The sequence below is a fragment of the Chinchilla lanigera genome, unplaced genomic scaffold, assembly GCF_000276665.1.
Source record: "Chinchilla lanigera isolate Chin_1 unplaced genomic scaffold, ChiLan1.0 scaffold00012, whole genome shotgun sequence".
Taxonomy (NCBI): domain Eukaryota; kingdom Metazoa; phylum Chordata; class Mammalia; order Rodentia; family Chinchillidae; genus Chinchilla; species Chinchilla lanigera.
Window position 1 is genome coordinate 348,256 of NW_004955413.1, and position 14,990 is coordinate 363,245.

A 14,990-nucleotide genomic window follows, 5' to 3' on the forward strand; every position below is an offset into this window, starting at 1 on the left:
AGCTCAAGGCCAGCCTGAACTGCATAGTGGGACCCTGTCTCAAAAAGATTAAAAAAAAACAAAAAACAAAAAACAAAAAAACAGTAGAGTTACAAAGAAGAACTACACTGCTATGAGCCCAAGAAGCAAGGTAACCAACAAAAAGATCAAAGCTGGGCGTGGGGGCATGTCTGTAATCCCAGCACTCAGGAGGCAGGACTGCTATGAGTTCGAGGCCAGCCTGCACTACACAATGAAACCCCCGTCTTAAATACCCACCCCTAAAAGATCAAAATTATAGGGAAATTCTAACAAATCTACCAAATAATAGAGGACAACCTTCTGATACTCTAACAGATCTGTCAAAAGACAAAATGGCAGGGCATGGTGATTACACCTGTAATCCCAGCATTCTGAAGTAAGAAGATGGCAAGGTCAGCTTGGGCTCCACAGTGAGTTCAAGCCCTATATGGACTACATGGCAAGGATGTATCAAAAAAAAAAAAAAAAAAGGACAAAATGAGAACTTAATTTCTCCTAAGGTAAATCCACTGAACCACAGGAAGGTAAAGTATACTCTACAAGATTAAAAAACAAAACTAATCTAGGTCTATACGTATGTACATTATGTATGTATGTATGTATGTATGTATTGTGTATTTATCACAGTACTAGAGACTGAACCCAAGGGGCTTTGCACTGAGTTACATTTCAAGCAGTTTTTTTGAGACAGGGTCTCCCTGTGCAGTTCAGGCTGGTCTTGTTTCTTTTTTTTTGGGTACTGGGAATCAAACTCAGGACCGTATGCTTGCAAGGCAGGCGCTGTGCCACTGAGCTATCTCCCCGGCCCCAGGCTGGCCTCGAACTCACAGCAACCTTCCTGCCTCAACCTCCCAAGTGCCACCACGCCCGTCTTATTTTTCATTTTGAGACAAGGCCTTGGTAAGTCACTAAACTGCCCAGACTAGGCTCAAACATTATCTTGCTATCTCAGCCCCTGCCCACATGCTGGAATTACAGGCACGGGTCACCATACCCAACTATGTCAATGTTATGGCATGTTTCAAACATAAAAGTTGATGAATCTATAACATCACATGCTCACAAAAGGCACACTTGTGAGCATGGGCTTAAAAATGGGCTTAAAAATGGCACATATAGGAAACAAAATTACATTAAACCTCTAGAAATTTAATGACCACACAGTAGTGGTTCATTAATATTTACCAATTTATACTCAACATTCCCAAGCTTGTGTATTTATTTACACCTACACACCAACATACTAGGGACTGGACCCTGGGGCCTTTACCACTGAGCTACATCCCAAGCCCTTTTTACTTTATATTGAGACAAGGTCTTTTTTTGTTTGTTTGTTTTTGTCTTTTTGAGACAGGGTCTCTTATGCAGTTCAAGCTGACCTTGAGCTCAGTTGTAGTCCAGGCTGGCCTCGAACTCTCAATGATTGTCCTGCCTCAGCCTCCTGCCTACTGGGATTACAGGCGTGCACTGCCAGGCCCAGCTGAGACAAGGTCTTACTAAATTGTCCAAACTACACTCATGATTGTGACCCTTCTTCCTCAGCTCTCAAGTATCTGGAATTACAGTGGTACCTCATTTAATGAAGTTAATTCTTTCCATAATCCTGGTCTCAGAATTCAATCCACAATTCTGACAATTCAGGTGCACCCGAATTAAGCTTATGAACCAAGGTACCACTGTACAGGGATTTGCTACTGTGTCCAGTTTCCAAGCACAATTTTATTCATGAAGTTCTCATATATTCCTGTTAAGGCTATTATCAGATATCATATATTTTCTTGCTAACACAACTCATCATTCTTTTTATTGCTAATTTAAGAATAAAACTGATTCAGAAGATCATTATTGGTAAATTTTCTCAGTCTTTTTGTATTTGGTTTTTTTCTCCGGTACCGGGAACCGAACTCACGACCTTGCGCTTGCCAGGCAGGCGCTTTGCCGCTGAGCTGAATCCCCAGCCCTTCTCAGTCTTTTTTTACACGTATCTTTATGTGTTTGGTTCTACTGTCAGTTTAGTTGTTTTTTTTTTTTTTTTTTTTGGTACCAGGAATCGAACTCAGTACCCTTGCACTTGCCAGGCAGGCACCTGTGCTGCTGAGCTAGATCCCCAGCCCCTAATTATGGGTTTTTTGGTTTGTTTTATTTTGGGTTGTTTCTGTTATGTTTTTTTTTTTTTTTTTTTTTTTTTTTGGTTTTTCTCCGGTACCGGGAACCGAACTCACGGCCTTGCGCTTGCCAGGCAGGCGCTTTTTGCCGCTGAGCTAAATCCCCAGCCCCTTGGGTTGTTTTTGTATGTCATCTTTCTTTTCTTTTTCAAGAGAGTGCTTCACTGGGCAGTTCAGGCTGACCTTGAACTCACTTTGTAGTCCAGGCTGGTCTTGGACTTGCAGTGATCCTCCTGCCTCAGCTTCCCAAGTGCAGGAATTACAGGTGTGCACTATCATTTCTGATAGCACCTCTCCCTTATTTACACACTGTCTTGCTATATCGCTCAAGTTGAACACGAGCAATGAGCATGAACAATGTTCCTGCCTCCATTTCCCAAAGCACCTGGTAGGCTGAGGCAAGAGCTGATTGCCTCAAGTTCAAGGCTAACCTGGGCTGCATAATGACTTCAAGATCAACCTGCCTACACAGCAAGACCCTGTTTCAAAACCCTTTAAAGGAAGAATGGAAGAAGTTAGTTGGTACACGTTATTTGAAGCTCACAGTAACCAACTTTGTAGACAAATTAAATTTTATTATTTCTTTTTGTAAAATGAAAAAAGCTTATGCTAGGCATGATGGTCTATGCCTATAATACCAGCACTCTGAGAGTCTGAGGGAGGAGGGTCACAAATTCAAGCCCATCCTAGGCAGTTTAGTGACTAAGCAAGACCTTGTCTCAAAATAAATTTTAAAAAATAAATAAATAAAAATAAAAAGAAACTGGAAATGTACCTCAGTACAAAAGCACTAGAAGCCCACAGCAGTCTATAAAATGCCAAAAGTAAAATGACAGTTCAGTAAATGTTGGGACATGAATCCAGATTTTTTTCTTTTTGTGTGTGTATTTCAGACATTCATGCCATGCTGCCTTTATGGAAGCCTGGTGGTCTAAACTGGGCTCTGTCCCCTGTGCTGTTACACTGGGGATTGAGCCCCGGGCATTCTACTACTGAGTGACATTCCCAGCCCATTTATATAATTCTTTTTTTTTTTTTTTTTTTTTTTTTTGAAACAGGGTCTCACTGTGCCGTTCAGGGTGGCCTTGTGCTCACTTTGTAGCCCAGGCTGGTCTCGAACTTGCAACAATCCTCCTGCCTCAGCCTCCCGAGTGCTGGGATTACAGGTGTGCGCCACCACGCCAGGTCTTAACTTTTAAGTTTTGAGTTGAGGTCTTGCTAGCCCAAACAATTACGATTCTCCTGCCTAGCCACCAAGTAGCTTCTGACATGTATAGAAATACAATGAGAGCAACTGAAACAACTGAACAGATATTTTAGAGAAAAAGTTTCCCAAACAATCTGATAATCCTTTGCTTCCATCTTGATTATCTCTCAACATGTGGCCACAAATCCACTCCATACCAACTTATTTTTGGCAGTACTAGGGATTATGGAATACTTAATCACACATCTTAGTATCTTTTCATTCATTTATAATTAGTTTCTTTATAAGCAAGAATATATTGTTTTAGCTGGGCATGGTAGCACACACCTGTAATCCTAGCACTTGAGAGTGAGGCAGGGGGACTGCAAGAAGTTTGAGGCCAGCCTGGTCTACACAGCAAGAACTTGTCTCCAAAAAAAAAAAAGCCTGGCAAGTGCAAAGTCCTGAGTTCGATTCATTCTCTTTTTCTTTTTGGTACCTGGGATCAAACTCAGGACCTTGCGCTTGTGCCACTGAGCTACATCTCCAGCCCCTGAGTTTGATTCTTGGTACAAAAAAAAAAAATTTCACTAACATAGTGTTTTATTCCTACTTCTGAGATAGAAGTGAAGGACCCAAGCTTCTCTGAAAAGATACTTTTTATTTTTCCTCCATGGATGCCTCAAATGCCTTGTAGTCAGCCCAGCTACATCACATGTCCAATGGCCATTCTGGGAGATACATACTTTGGTTACAATAGGATTTGGACACAGAAGTATCCCAGACAATTTAGCCCTGCAGCCCCTCTGGATGGTTCTACCCGCCTGTAGCTGTCCTCAGCTAGGTCTGAAAGGTAGGGTATAGTGATATACACCTGTAATGCCAGCACTTGGGAAACTGAGGCAAGACGATTACTGTGAGTTGGAGCCCAGCCTGAACTACATAGTGAGTCCAAGGCCAACCTGGACTACACAGCCTGGACTGCACAGGGAGACCCAGTCTCAATAAAACAAATAAACAAATGAACAAAATGTCTGACAGGAGCCCTTCTCCTACCAACAACCAAGCAGAAAATCTGACACTGCACATACATGAGCCTCTTTTTCCTTTATAAACAACTTCTCCATACCCTTAGTGGGTTCAGTCCCAACACTGGCTACCTTACGCGGCAGCATACACCCTAGTAAAGCCTCTTCTGGATGGAACAGCTTTGCCTATCATGATTTCTATCTCAAGTACAGCATGCTGAGCTGGAATGCTAAGAGCTGGTAGCACTAAAAGCAGCCAGCAGCCTGGGCTGGTAACACTGAAGGTGACGAGCAGCAGAGAACAATGTAAAGTGACAGAAAACAGACAGCATTTCCAGTGATTAGAAGAGCTCCCAAGGTCTGCTCTTGCCGCTTGTTCTCAACAGCAAAGAAAGCCACTAACACTGAAAGAGCTGACAACCCAAGGCTGTTAACAGTGCCAGTTCATGATTTCTATACAGACTGAGGAAAAACCCTCAGCAGACTGGCAACATCTGAGAAAAATGACTCCTTAGAGCAACCTGAAGGGGGGGTCAGACAGTACTGACGGTCACCAGCAGGCCCAAGAACTGGCTCAAGTCTATTTTCACTTTCATATGGCTAAGAATCTACACTCACTCATGATACATACTACTCCTGTTTTAAGGGAAATTTTGGTAACTGGTAGAGGAATTCTAGCTTTACTATTCTTTTTAAAAAAATCTTGGATATTTATGCTCCACATGAAATTACAGAGATTTGACTGGGATTGACATGTACAGGTTACAGATTGGGAAATACTTTTTTTTTTTTTTTTTTTTCCTCCGGTACCGGGAACCGAACTCACGACCTTGCGCTTGCCAGGCAGGCACTTTGCCGCTGAGCTAAATCCCCAGCCCCGGGAAATACTTTTAATAACACCAAATCTTAGGGCCAGAGATATAGCTCAGCAGCACAAGCGCCTGCCTGGCAAGTGCAAGGTCCCAGGTTTGATTCCTGGTACCAAAAAAACCAAAACCAATCTTTTCTTTTAAAAGTATGTATCTCTCTTCACTTAACCAAGTCTTAACATTCTCCAAATTTTTAACACTTTCTTTATAAAAGCCTTACATATTTATATTTATTCTTGGGTAAATTTCTTTTATTTAAGGGAGACTATTTTTTGTTTTATAAAAGGAATCTTTTTTCCTAATCACATTTTTAAATTACTTACTGCTGGCATACACAGAAAAGCTACTAATTATTTCTTTGCTCAACTTGAATTTGGCTGTTTGGCTTATTTTTTCTTTTTAGTTGATTCGCTTGAGATTTCTATGGAGACTAATGGTTGGCAAATTACAAACCTCAGGCTAAGTCTGGCCTGTTGCCTACTTTTGTAACACAGCTGGAACCCAGCTCCAGTTCATCTGTTTCTGTATTTATCTACAGTGGTTTCATGCTAGAAAGGCAGCACAGGTCTGTAACTGAGATGCCACTAAAAAGCCTGAAATACTTAACTATTGATAACTAAGGACTGTCAACTCTACTACCTACAAATAATGACAATTCCACCTCTTCTTTTCCAAATGTATTCATTTCTAAATGAACAGGATCCCCAACATAATGACAAACAGTAATGACAATAGAGGGCTTTACTCCTGGAGTGCTTTTGTTTTACCATAAAGTCTGATGTTTACTACAGGTTTCCTTTTTTTTTTTAATAGTTCCACTTCTTGTTTAAAAAAAAAATTGTTATACATATTTGCAGTACATAATGATTACATTCATTGTGGAGAGTTGGTACATAGACATAATACATCTTATCTACTGGTTTCTGGTGATACCTTTCACTGGGTCAAGAAAATTTCAGAGTTTAAACTTTTAATTTAGAAGACTGGCATTCAGGGCCTGGGGATTTAGCTCAGCGGCACAGTGCCTGCCTGGCAAGCGTGAGGTCATGAGTTCGATTCCCGGTACCAGAAAAACACAAAACAAAACAAAAAACAAACAAATAAAAGACTGGCATTCAGACTTTATGTCCTTTCCACTCTTTTCTGTGAAATAGTGGGATTAATACAAAGTAGCTGTCATGGTGGTGTCCCACCCCAAAACCCCCTATTTTTTTAAACAGGGACCTGCTATGTAGGTTAGCCCTGCCACTATGTTGCCCAGGTTGGCCTTTTCTTTTCTTTCTTTTTTTTTTTTTTTCTGCCGGTACCAGGAATTGAACTCACGACCTTGCGCTTGCCAGGCAGGCGCTTTGCCACTGAGCTAAATCCCCAATTGCCCAGGTTGGCCTTGAACTCATGGTGATCTTCCTGTCTCAGCCTCCTGAGTGCTGGGATTACAGGCATGCCACCAAGCCTGGCCAAACACAAACGAGTTTTTAAAAAATATGTATACATGAAAAATCAGAAGATGACAACTCCATATAATCCATATATAATTTATTTTTGTGTGATGCTGGGGATTCAACACAGCCAATAACTAGGCATACATTCCAGGCAAGTTCTCTTAACACAGAGCTACACCCCATAGTCCAAAGCTATATTAATGCATTAATTAGCTGTGAAATCTAAACTCCTAAAAAACATAAGATAGAAAAGAAAACTTAAAAAAAGAAAACACAAGGAGGTTTTAAAGAAATACAATGATACAGCTGAAATTCTAGATAAGAGATCATGGAACATACTGCTTTTGTTACTCAAAATTATATTGGGTTTATATGTAAAGTGACAGCACAGACTGGTAGTTTTTGTAATGATCCACCCACAATTGGGGACTGAACCCAGGAGCACTAAACTGTGTTTCTTTTTTTTTTTTTTGGTTTTTTTCCAGTCCCGGGAATCGAACTCACGACCTTGCGCTTGCCAGGCAGATGCTGTGCCACTGAGCTAAATTCCCAGCCCCTCTAAGTTGTATTTCTAAGCCTTTTTATTTTTTATTTTGAGTCAGGATCTCACTAAGTTGCCTTGGCTGGCCTATGATACTCCTGTCACATCTTGAGAGCTGGAATTATAGGGGTATACTCCCACACCCAGTTAGTTTAGCAGTTAGGTGGTAAAGAACATGGCCTGGGTGGATTTCTGGCTAGTTACTCCCAGACAGTTGTGAGACCGTAGGCAATTTATGTAACCTCTCTAAGTAAGTTTTCCCTTACTCAGAATGAGGATAGCAATTGTACCCATTATATGAGGCTCAGAATTAAATGATAAAGCACTCTATAATTTGTATATAATGAGTATTCAAACCATAGATGTTACTATTTTATGTATTTGATTTGTGCATAAATCTAGTACATTTAAGTAGTACCATAATTTAATCTCTTTTTTTTTTGGTACCGGGAATCGAACTCAGGACCTTGTGCTTCCCTGGCAGGTGCTTGTGCCACTGAGCTTTATCTCCCACTCCCATAATTTAATCTTTTAATAGCAAAGTGAACATTTCAAGTTAATTCAAAGTAAAGAACAAGGGTTATTCAGTTTTGAATGTATTAATACTAATAGATAAATCAATATTAGTAACTATATAATTGGAGGAAATATTCAACTATTATAATCGTTCCACATAAATGTTTATCTTGTAATTGTGTATCTTCTATACAAAACAACTTAAAATATGGATGCAACACAAAAACACTATTAATACAGGCAAAAATTAGATCAAATGTAAGTTTCTTCATATTTATTTATTTATTTATTTATTTATTTTCCCCAAATTGGGGGAATACTTAACAGATACTAAAGAACAAGTGTTCATGGTCAAAATTTAGTAATTGCTATTTTGCAACTAGCACTGTTCCCTGAAGAAACAAAATTTACTCATGCAGTGGTGTATACTCTTCTCAGGAGAGAAAAGGTGGTCGGAATACTGCCCCAAACTTAAAGAGTGTAGACTTCCTTCTCTCACCACTTCACAGTAATTAACGGTGTGCAATGTGGGTACGAATTCTGCAAAATGGGGTAAATCAATATGGAGCTGGGTATAAGTATTCCCATTATTCTTTAACACAGATTTCAAGGGGGGAGCAAGATTTCAGAAAAACTCCAGAAGAAATGAAAAGTGTTAAAAAAAAAAAAGTGTTAAAAACAAAACAAAACAAACACAAAAATAGGCACAGTGGCACAGGATTGTACTCCCAGCATCCTGGGAAGCTATGGCAGGAGGGTCACAAGTTTGAGCCCAGCCTCAGCAACCTAGCAAGACTGTCCCTAAAGGACTGGGGACATAGCTCAGTGTGAAGGCCCTGGATTCAACTGCCAGTATGGGAAATAAATGAATGAATGAATGAATGAACGAACCAACCAACCAGAGGAAGCTGGAGAGATACTATAGCTCAGGGGTAGAGTGCTTGCCTAGCATTCAAGACCCTGGGTTAAAGCCAACTCCTCAGTACTACAGAATTAAATAACCAAAAACCCATGGGGGGTGGTGCAGGCCTGTAATTCCAGCACTTAGGGAAGCTGACACAGGAGGATCACAAATTCAAACCCAGCCTGGTTGCTTAGCGAGATCCTGTCTCAAAAAATATGTAGCTCCGTGCAAAGGCCCTGGGTTCAATACCCAATACCACCAACTGGAGGAAAAATACAGAAGTGTATGGGAGAGGTAAGGGTAAAGGGTAAAATGATCATGAAATATGATATGTTCCAACTCCCCCAAAATGAATGTAAGTAACTGTTACATAATGCAAAGATAAACTAATTAAAAAAAAGTGCCGGGCATAGCGGTGCACACCTCTCACCCCAACGTTTGGGAGGCCCAAGCAGAAGAAATATAGTAACTCTGAGGCCACCTAGGGCTACACAGCAAGACCTTGTCTCAGAAAGAAAAAAAGAAAGAGGGATAACCATTTACTTACTTCACTAGAGCAGCTGCTTCAGGAAGGACGTCAGCAAATGACTCACGAAATATGATTGCATTTTTCCTTTTACAGTTCTGTATGACATCATTGGCAAGGTAGAAGAGATTCAAACGGTGGGGATATGCAGCTAGAGATAACAAAAGACAATAAAAACCAAATGAGTCATTTTATACTTAGTTCAGCTTATCTCAATCAATGTTCTCACTACAGTTTGCTCAAATACAGTGTGCTGTTTTTTCATAGATGTAAAAGGATGAATCTGATTGCATGCCATATTTTCCCAAAAGTAAGACCAGGCCTATCTTAGTTACTTTTCTTGTTGCTGAGGCAAAATACCCAACACCCAAAGTTAAAGGAGAAAAGGTTTATGGTAGCTCACAGTTTGTAGAAGTTTCAGTTCATAGTGACCTGGCTCCAAGGCAGGATAGAATAACAGAGGTCACCAAAGCAGCAAAGTAGCAAAGAAGCAACCAGCAACCAGCAGTGATCCTTTTTCTGCCCCTTATATCTTATCTAGGGTACCCACTCTTACTGAGAGGGTAGCACTCACAGTCAGGGTGGGCACTCTTAATCCAAGCATCACTCCATGAATCAATCTCAGCATCACATCCTCGATCCCAGCATCATGCACCCTAGATCCAGCCATCTCTGAAAAGCCCCACCTATGATCACATGAGGCTTTGCAGGCACATCTAGATACAAGCCAAAACAGGGTTTCATACTAATTTTTGCTCTAAAGGATGCAATAGGCTTCTTTTCAGAGGATGTCTGGTTTTTTCATGTACAGCAATCTACATTTATTCATATGTAAAAATCTACATTTATTCATGTTCAAAAATACAGTAAGGTTATCTTTTTTGGAACATCACTGTTACTCTCCAAATCCAAAATTCCAGCCTGAATTTCTTGGGACTCCATTTTCTGCAGAACCACTGGCCCCAGTCTCTCCTGTCCAGTCACGGAGCTCCCCTTAAATAAGCGCTTCCTGTCCATGCAGCCTGCACATAGTGCACTGGCGACATAGCTGCCAGTGATTTTATCCCAGGAATTCTTCACCCAAGCCACGACCTCCTGCAGGCTGGGCTGCACGAAGTTTCCAGTAAGTAAGTCAAGTGCTACGTGAAGACTGATAAGACAGGAGTGGCAACAAAAATGATGAGTTAAGAAAGATGTGCATACAAAAGGGAGGGAAAATGCAGGCACCTAAATTCACAAAATGTTTCTTAGTTTTACATGAGTGCATTAAGTACATCTGTCACAACGCATGACCTATTCAGTTATGAAGGTTCGTATTAGACACAAGCACATCAATTCATGAAGTGCACATGTTATTTGTGCATTATGTCTGGGCTCCAATTGGTCATTTGGCAGTAAGTCCTGAATTCATCTGCTTACACAGGTGTTTACCACTTATCCCAAGATGCCTGCTTTGGTACTTATAAACAAATAATTATAATTACACTATCACTTATTTTAAGTATTAAAGTCAATAACATTATTTATATTTAATTATATAGTTTTATAATTCAACATGGCCATTGTGTATTGCAACAAACATGCTAAATGTGTCAGTCTGGCTTATTTTCTGGGAAATATGGTAGATAGATGGAAAGAAGGAGGGAAGGAGGATGGACAAATGATCTAATGGATCAGTTTACTGAATGCACTGAAACCCTCAACTACTTCAGGTTAAATTTCTGCTCAAGGTACCCTCAAGTAGATTTCCCCTTCACATTGTAGCACTATAAATGAAACAAACTCATTAAACTCATTAACTGTAGAAAAGCTAAAATAAAACAAAGTTGCCGGGCGTGGTGGCCCACATCTGTAATCCCAGCACTTGGCAGGCTGAGGCAGGAGGATCATTGCGAGTTCGAGGCCAGCCTAACCTACAAAGTGAGCTCAATGTCAGCCTGAACTGCATAGCAAGACCCTGTCTCAAAAAGACCAAAAAAAAAACCCCAAAACTAAATCCTAAAGCATTTAGGACAGGGCTCAGCATACAGAAAACAGAATGCTAATGAGCAGTCATGCACTTCTATGGCAGTGATCATACCACCTATGTATCAATGGCTCCACAGATAGCCAACCTGGACATCCTGCCACCACTCAATGCACATACCTACTTCCAAGTCTCTAAGGTACCCTGAGCTTGATTTTTCAATATTTTATTAATTATCTTCCTAATTCCTAATTACCTTCCTCTTCATCTATCTCTTACTAGAATTTTAGCAATTCTTTAACTATGCCTAACCTCACCTCTTTTAAATATTAAATTTTCAAGTCTAGGCAATTTTGTTTCTAACAGTTTCAAGTTTGTGCTCTTCTCTTTCTCCTCCTCCTATTGCTTCTTGCTGGGGTTCATCTCCTTGATATGGGCTACTACTGTAAAACCTTTCTAACATTATCCTAATCTAGACTTGGTCTCCCCTCCCCCTGCCAAAATTATCCAGCTCACTAAATTTATATTCTTCAACTGGATGTGGTGGCGCATGCCTATAATCCCAGCACTTGGGAAGCTGAGGCAGGATCCTTCACTGCAAGTTCGAGACCAGCCTGGGCTACAAAGTGAGCTCAAGGCCAGCTGCACAGTGAGATCTCAAAAAGATTTAAAAAAAAAAAATCATATTCTCTTGGGGGCTTTTTGAGACAGGGTCTTGATATGTAGTTTTAGGCTGGTCTTAAGCTCACTTCATAGCCAGGACTGGCCTCAAACTTGCTGCAATCCTCCTGCCTCAGTTTCCCAAATGCTGGGATCACAGGTGTGTGCCACCACGCCCAGGTCAAATTTATCTTCTACACTTGATCTTAGCCAAAAGGCGGAGAAGCGATCAAATTTATCTTCTAAAATGCAAACCTTATCCAATTTTGGGGGGAAGCGGGTACTGGGAATCGAACTCAAGACCTTCCACTTGCCAGGCAGGCACTCTGCCGCTAGTTATATCCCTAGCCCTGTCCAATTACTTCTCATACAGACCCGTCAATGACTTCCCACTGCTTATCAGAAATAGCTGAAACACTTAGCCTCCTTTTATGATCTGCTCCTACCTGTTCCTCGGTTTACCTCCTCCTCTTTAAAATTTCTTAATTACTCAAAACCTTGCTTGTTCCTTCTTTTATTTACTTCCCTCTTCAGAAACTTCCTTTTGGGGTGGGGATTTAGCTCAGCAGCACTGTGCCTGCTTGGCAAGTGCAAGGTTGTGAGTTCGATTCCGGGTACCAGAAAAAAAAAAAAAAAAAGAAACTTCCTTTTCTGCGACAATCCATCCTGAGTAATCATCAGTGTCTCTATTCATCCAGAGGAAAATATCCAAAATTTTAAATTTGATTCACGTTAGATTCTGATTGCCACCATCTTTATCACTATATCTCCACAGAGACACCCCAAACTTAATACTACTTCTCCCAGTACAAACCCTCCACTGTAGTCACAATACTACACAAATTCCAGAGGCAACAACAGCAGAGATAGTTTGGGCAGATGCCTAAGCGCAAGGGAAAACTGAGAAAGAAGGCCACCTTGCATGCTTTTCAAAGCCCTCTGTAACATGTTTCATGTTTACCTGCTGATCCCCAACTTCAATCACTTTCTCCCTAACAGCTCTGCCTCAGTGAGCTCCACTTTATTCTCATCCTCAAGCCCATTTCTTTTCTCTAGTCGATGCCTGTTTCAATAGGCTAATTCCCTTCTTCTCTGGACGTCTCAGCTTATGTATATTCTTCCAAAAAGCATCCTGACTCCACAAGACCGTGCCAGTATTTACACTGCTCCCCACATTCACTGTACTGCAGTGTACCTGCTTCTACGCGGATTAGGGTGTAATTCCCTGAAGGCCAACATTGGCCTTGTTTACTGCTACATCCTCAATGATTCACTATCTGTTACCTGCCCAATTAATATTAGTTAAGAAGTTAAATTTCTAGGTAGACAAGAGAGAGAGGAGAAGGGGAAGTAAAAAGGATCAAGATGCAATATGAATATGTGCCTATTTGGCACAATGAGTATATCTGTTATGTGTTTCAAACATATATTGTACTAATAAAAATTCCATAAGTAGGAAGCAAGGCAAATAGCATTACATTTTGAACAGATCATGAGAAAACGTGCTAAGCAGAACTGTCTGATGTCTTTTGTCTTAGAGAAGGAAAAGCCTTTGACTAGAATTTTAAATTATTTAACAAACATAGCACTTTTATATGCCAGGTATTGTTTTAAAAATTATACAAATATTAGCAAACGCCCTCAACAATATACTGTAAGGTGGTACTATTACCATTCCCTTCTAATGGATGGGATGAGTAAACTTTCCAGAGATACAGCTATTACACAGTGAGCTGAGATTCATATATCCAGATGGTTTGGTTCCAGAGTTCATGTCTTTTTAGTAATTTTTTTTCTTGGTTCTGGAATTGAACCCAGAGCTGGGGGAAGGTTTGTACTGAGCTAGATCCTCAGTCCTATTTTATTTTTTTTATTTTGAAACAGGCTGTCCCTAAGTTGCTAGGCTACCCAGGCTGGGCTCAAACCTTTGATCCTGTTCCCCTCCCAGAGTGACGGGATTACAGCAACTGCCACCACACCCAGCTGAGAGTTCATGCTCTTAGCCACCATTTCTACTTCTGTTTGACTAAGATTTGCAAGGAAGAACAGAAGAGAATAGGCAAAGATGACAAATTCTGGTGAGACTTAAATATCCAGCTAAAAAGTTTTAGTGTTTATTCTGTGATCAATAAGAAAGAAGTCAGAAAAACTACCCAGAGGAGAGTTTTAGAAAATGTATCAAGTAATTTTAGTGTTAAATAGTAAAAAGAAAAAAAAAATAATAAAAAGACCTAAATAATACCATAAAGAAACAATCGAACTCCTAATGTGGGATACTCTCTCTACAGGACAGCAAGCCTAGTCTCACCAACAAATTATAAAATGTATTAAACAGATTAAGAGATATGGATGGTATATAGTAATTAAATGTAATTAACTTGTATTCTTTGATTAGTTATAGGTTTGAACCAATCAACGTTTTTGTTTTTGGTTTTGAGACAGGGTCTCACTGTGTAGTTTACACTGGCCTTGAACACACTATGTAGCCCCAGGCTTACCTTGAACTCTCATTGATCCTCCTGCCTCAGCCTACTAGTATTACCATGTGCCACCATACGCAGCTAACCAGCTACAGTATTAAATGACATTTTTGAACCAACTGAAGAAATCTAGATGTGGCCTGATGAAATGAAAAATTTTATTAGGTATTATATACATGTATCAACTCTTTACAAGCAATGTAATCATTATATACTCTAAAGATGTCCTACTAATAAAAACAAAAATTTAAAACATAACATTTTAATGAAATAGAAATCAATTGACAAAAACAGTAATTACATGATCTCCATTTGTTTGTTTTTGGTTTCTTCAAGACAGGGTCTTGCTTTATAGCGCAGGATGGTCTTGAACTCACTATAGAGCCTAAGCTGGCCCTGACCTCACAGCAATCCTCCTGCCTCAGTCTCCTGAGTGCTAAGATTACAGGTGTGTGCCATCACACCTTGCATGATCTCAGTTTAGAAAAAGACTAATCTTCATATGAAAGACCACAGAGGATATAAAACTAAATATTTGGTTTTTCATTTTGTTTTTTTTTTTTTTTTTTTTACAGTCTCACTATGTAGTTCAAACTGTCCTTGAACTCACTATACAGCCCAAGCTGGCCTCGAACTCCTGGTGACCCTCTTTGCCTCTTCTTCCTGAGTGCTGGGACTATAGGTGT

At 40.2% G+C, this 14,990-nt stretch overlaps 1 protein-coding gene across 3 annotated transcripts in view; it reads right to left on the reverse strand.

Annotated features, from left to right (window-relative positions):
* Window positions 1–14,990, reverse strand: part of Rprd2 (regulation of nuclear pre-mRNA domain containing 2) — a gene marked incomplete in the record, with an annotated part of 98,920 nt that overhangs the window by 26,549 nt on the left and 57,381 nt on the right. For all 3 annotated transcript variants that reach the window (XM_005378681.2, XM_005378680.2, XM_005378679.2), the window contains 1 exon segment: window positions 9,220–9,349. In XM_005378681.2, coding sequence (XP_005378738.1) covers window positions 9,220–9,349 — 130 coding nt within the window.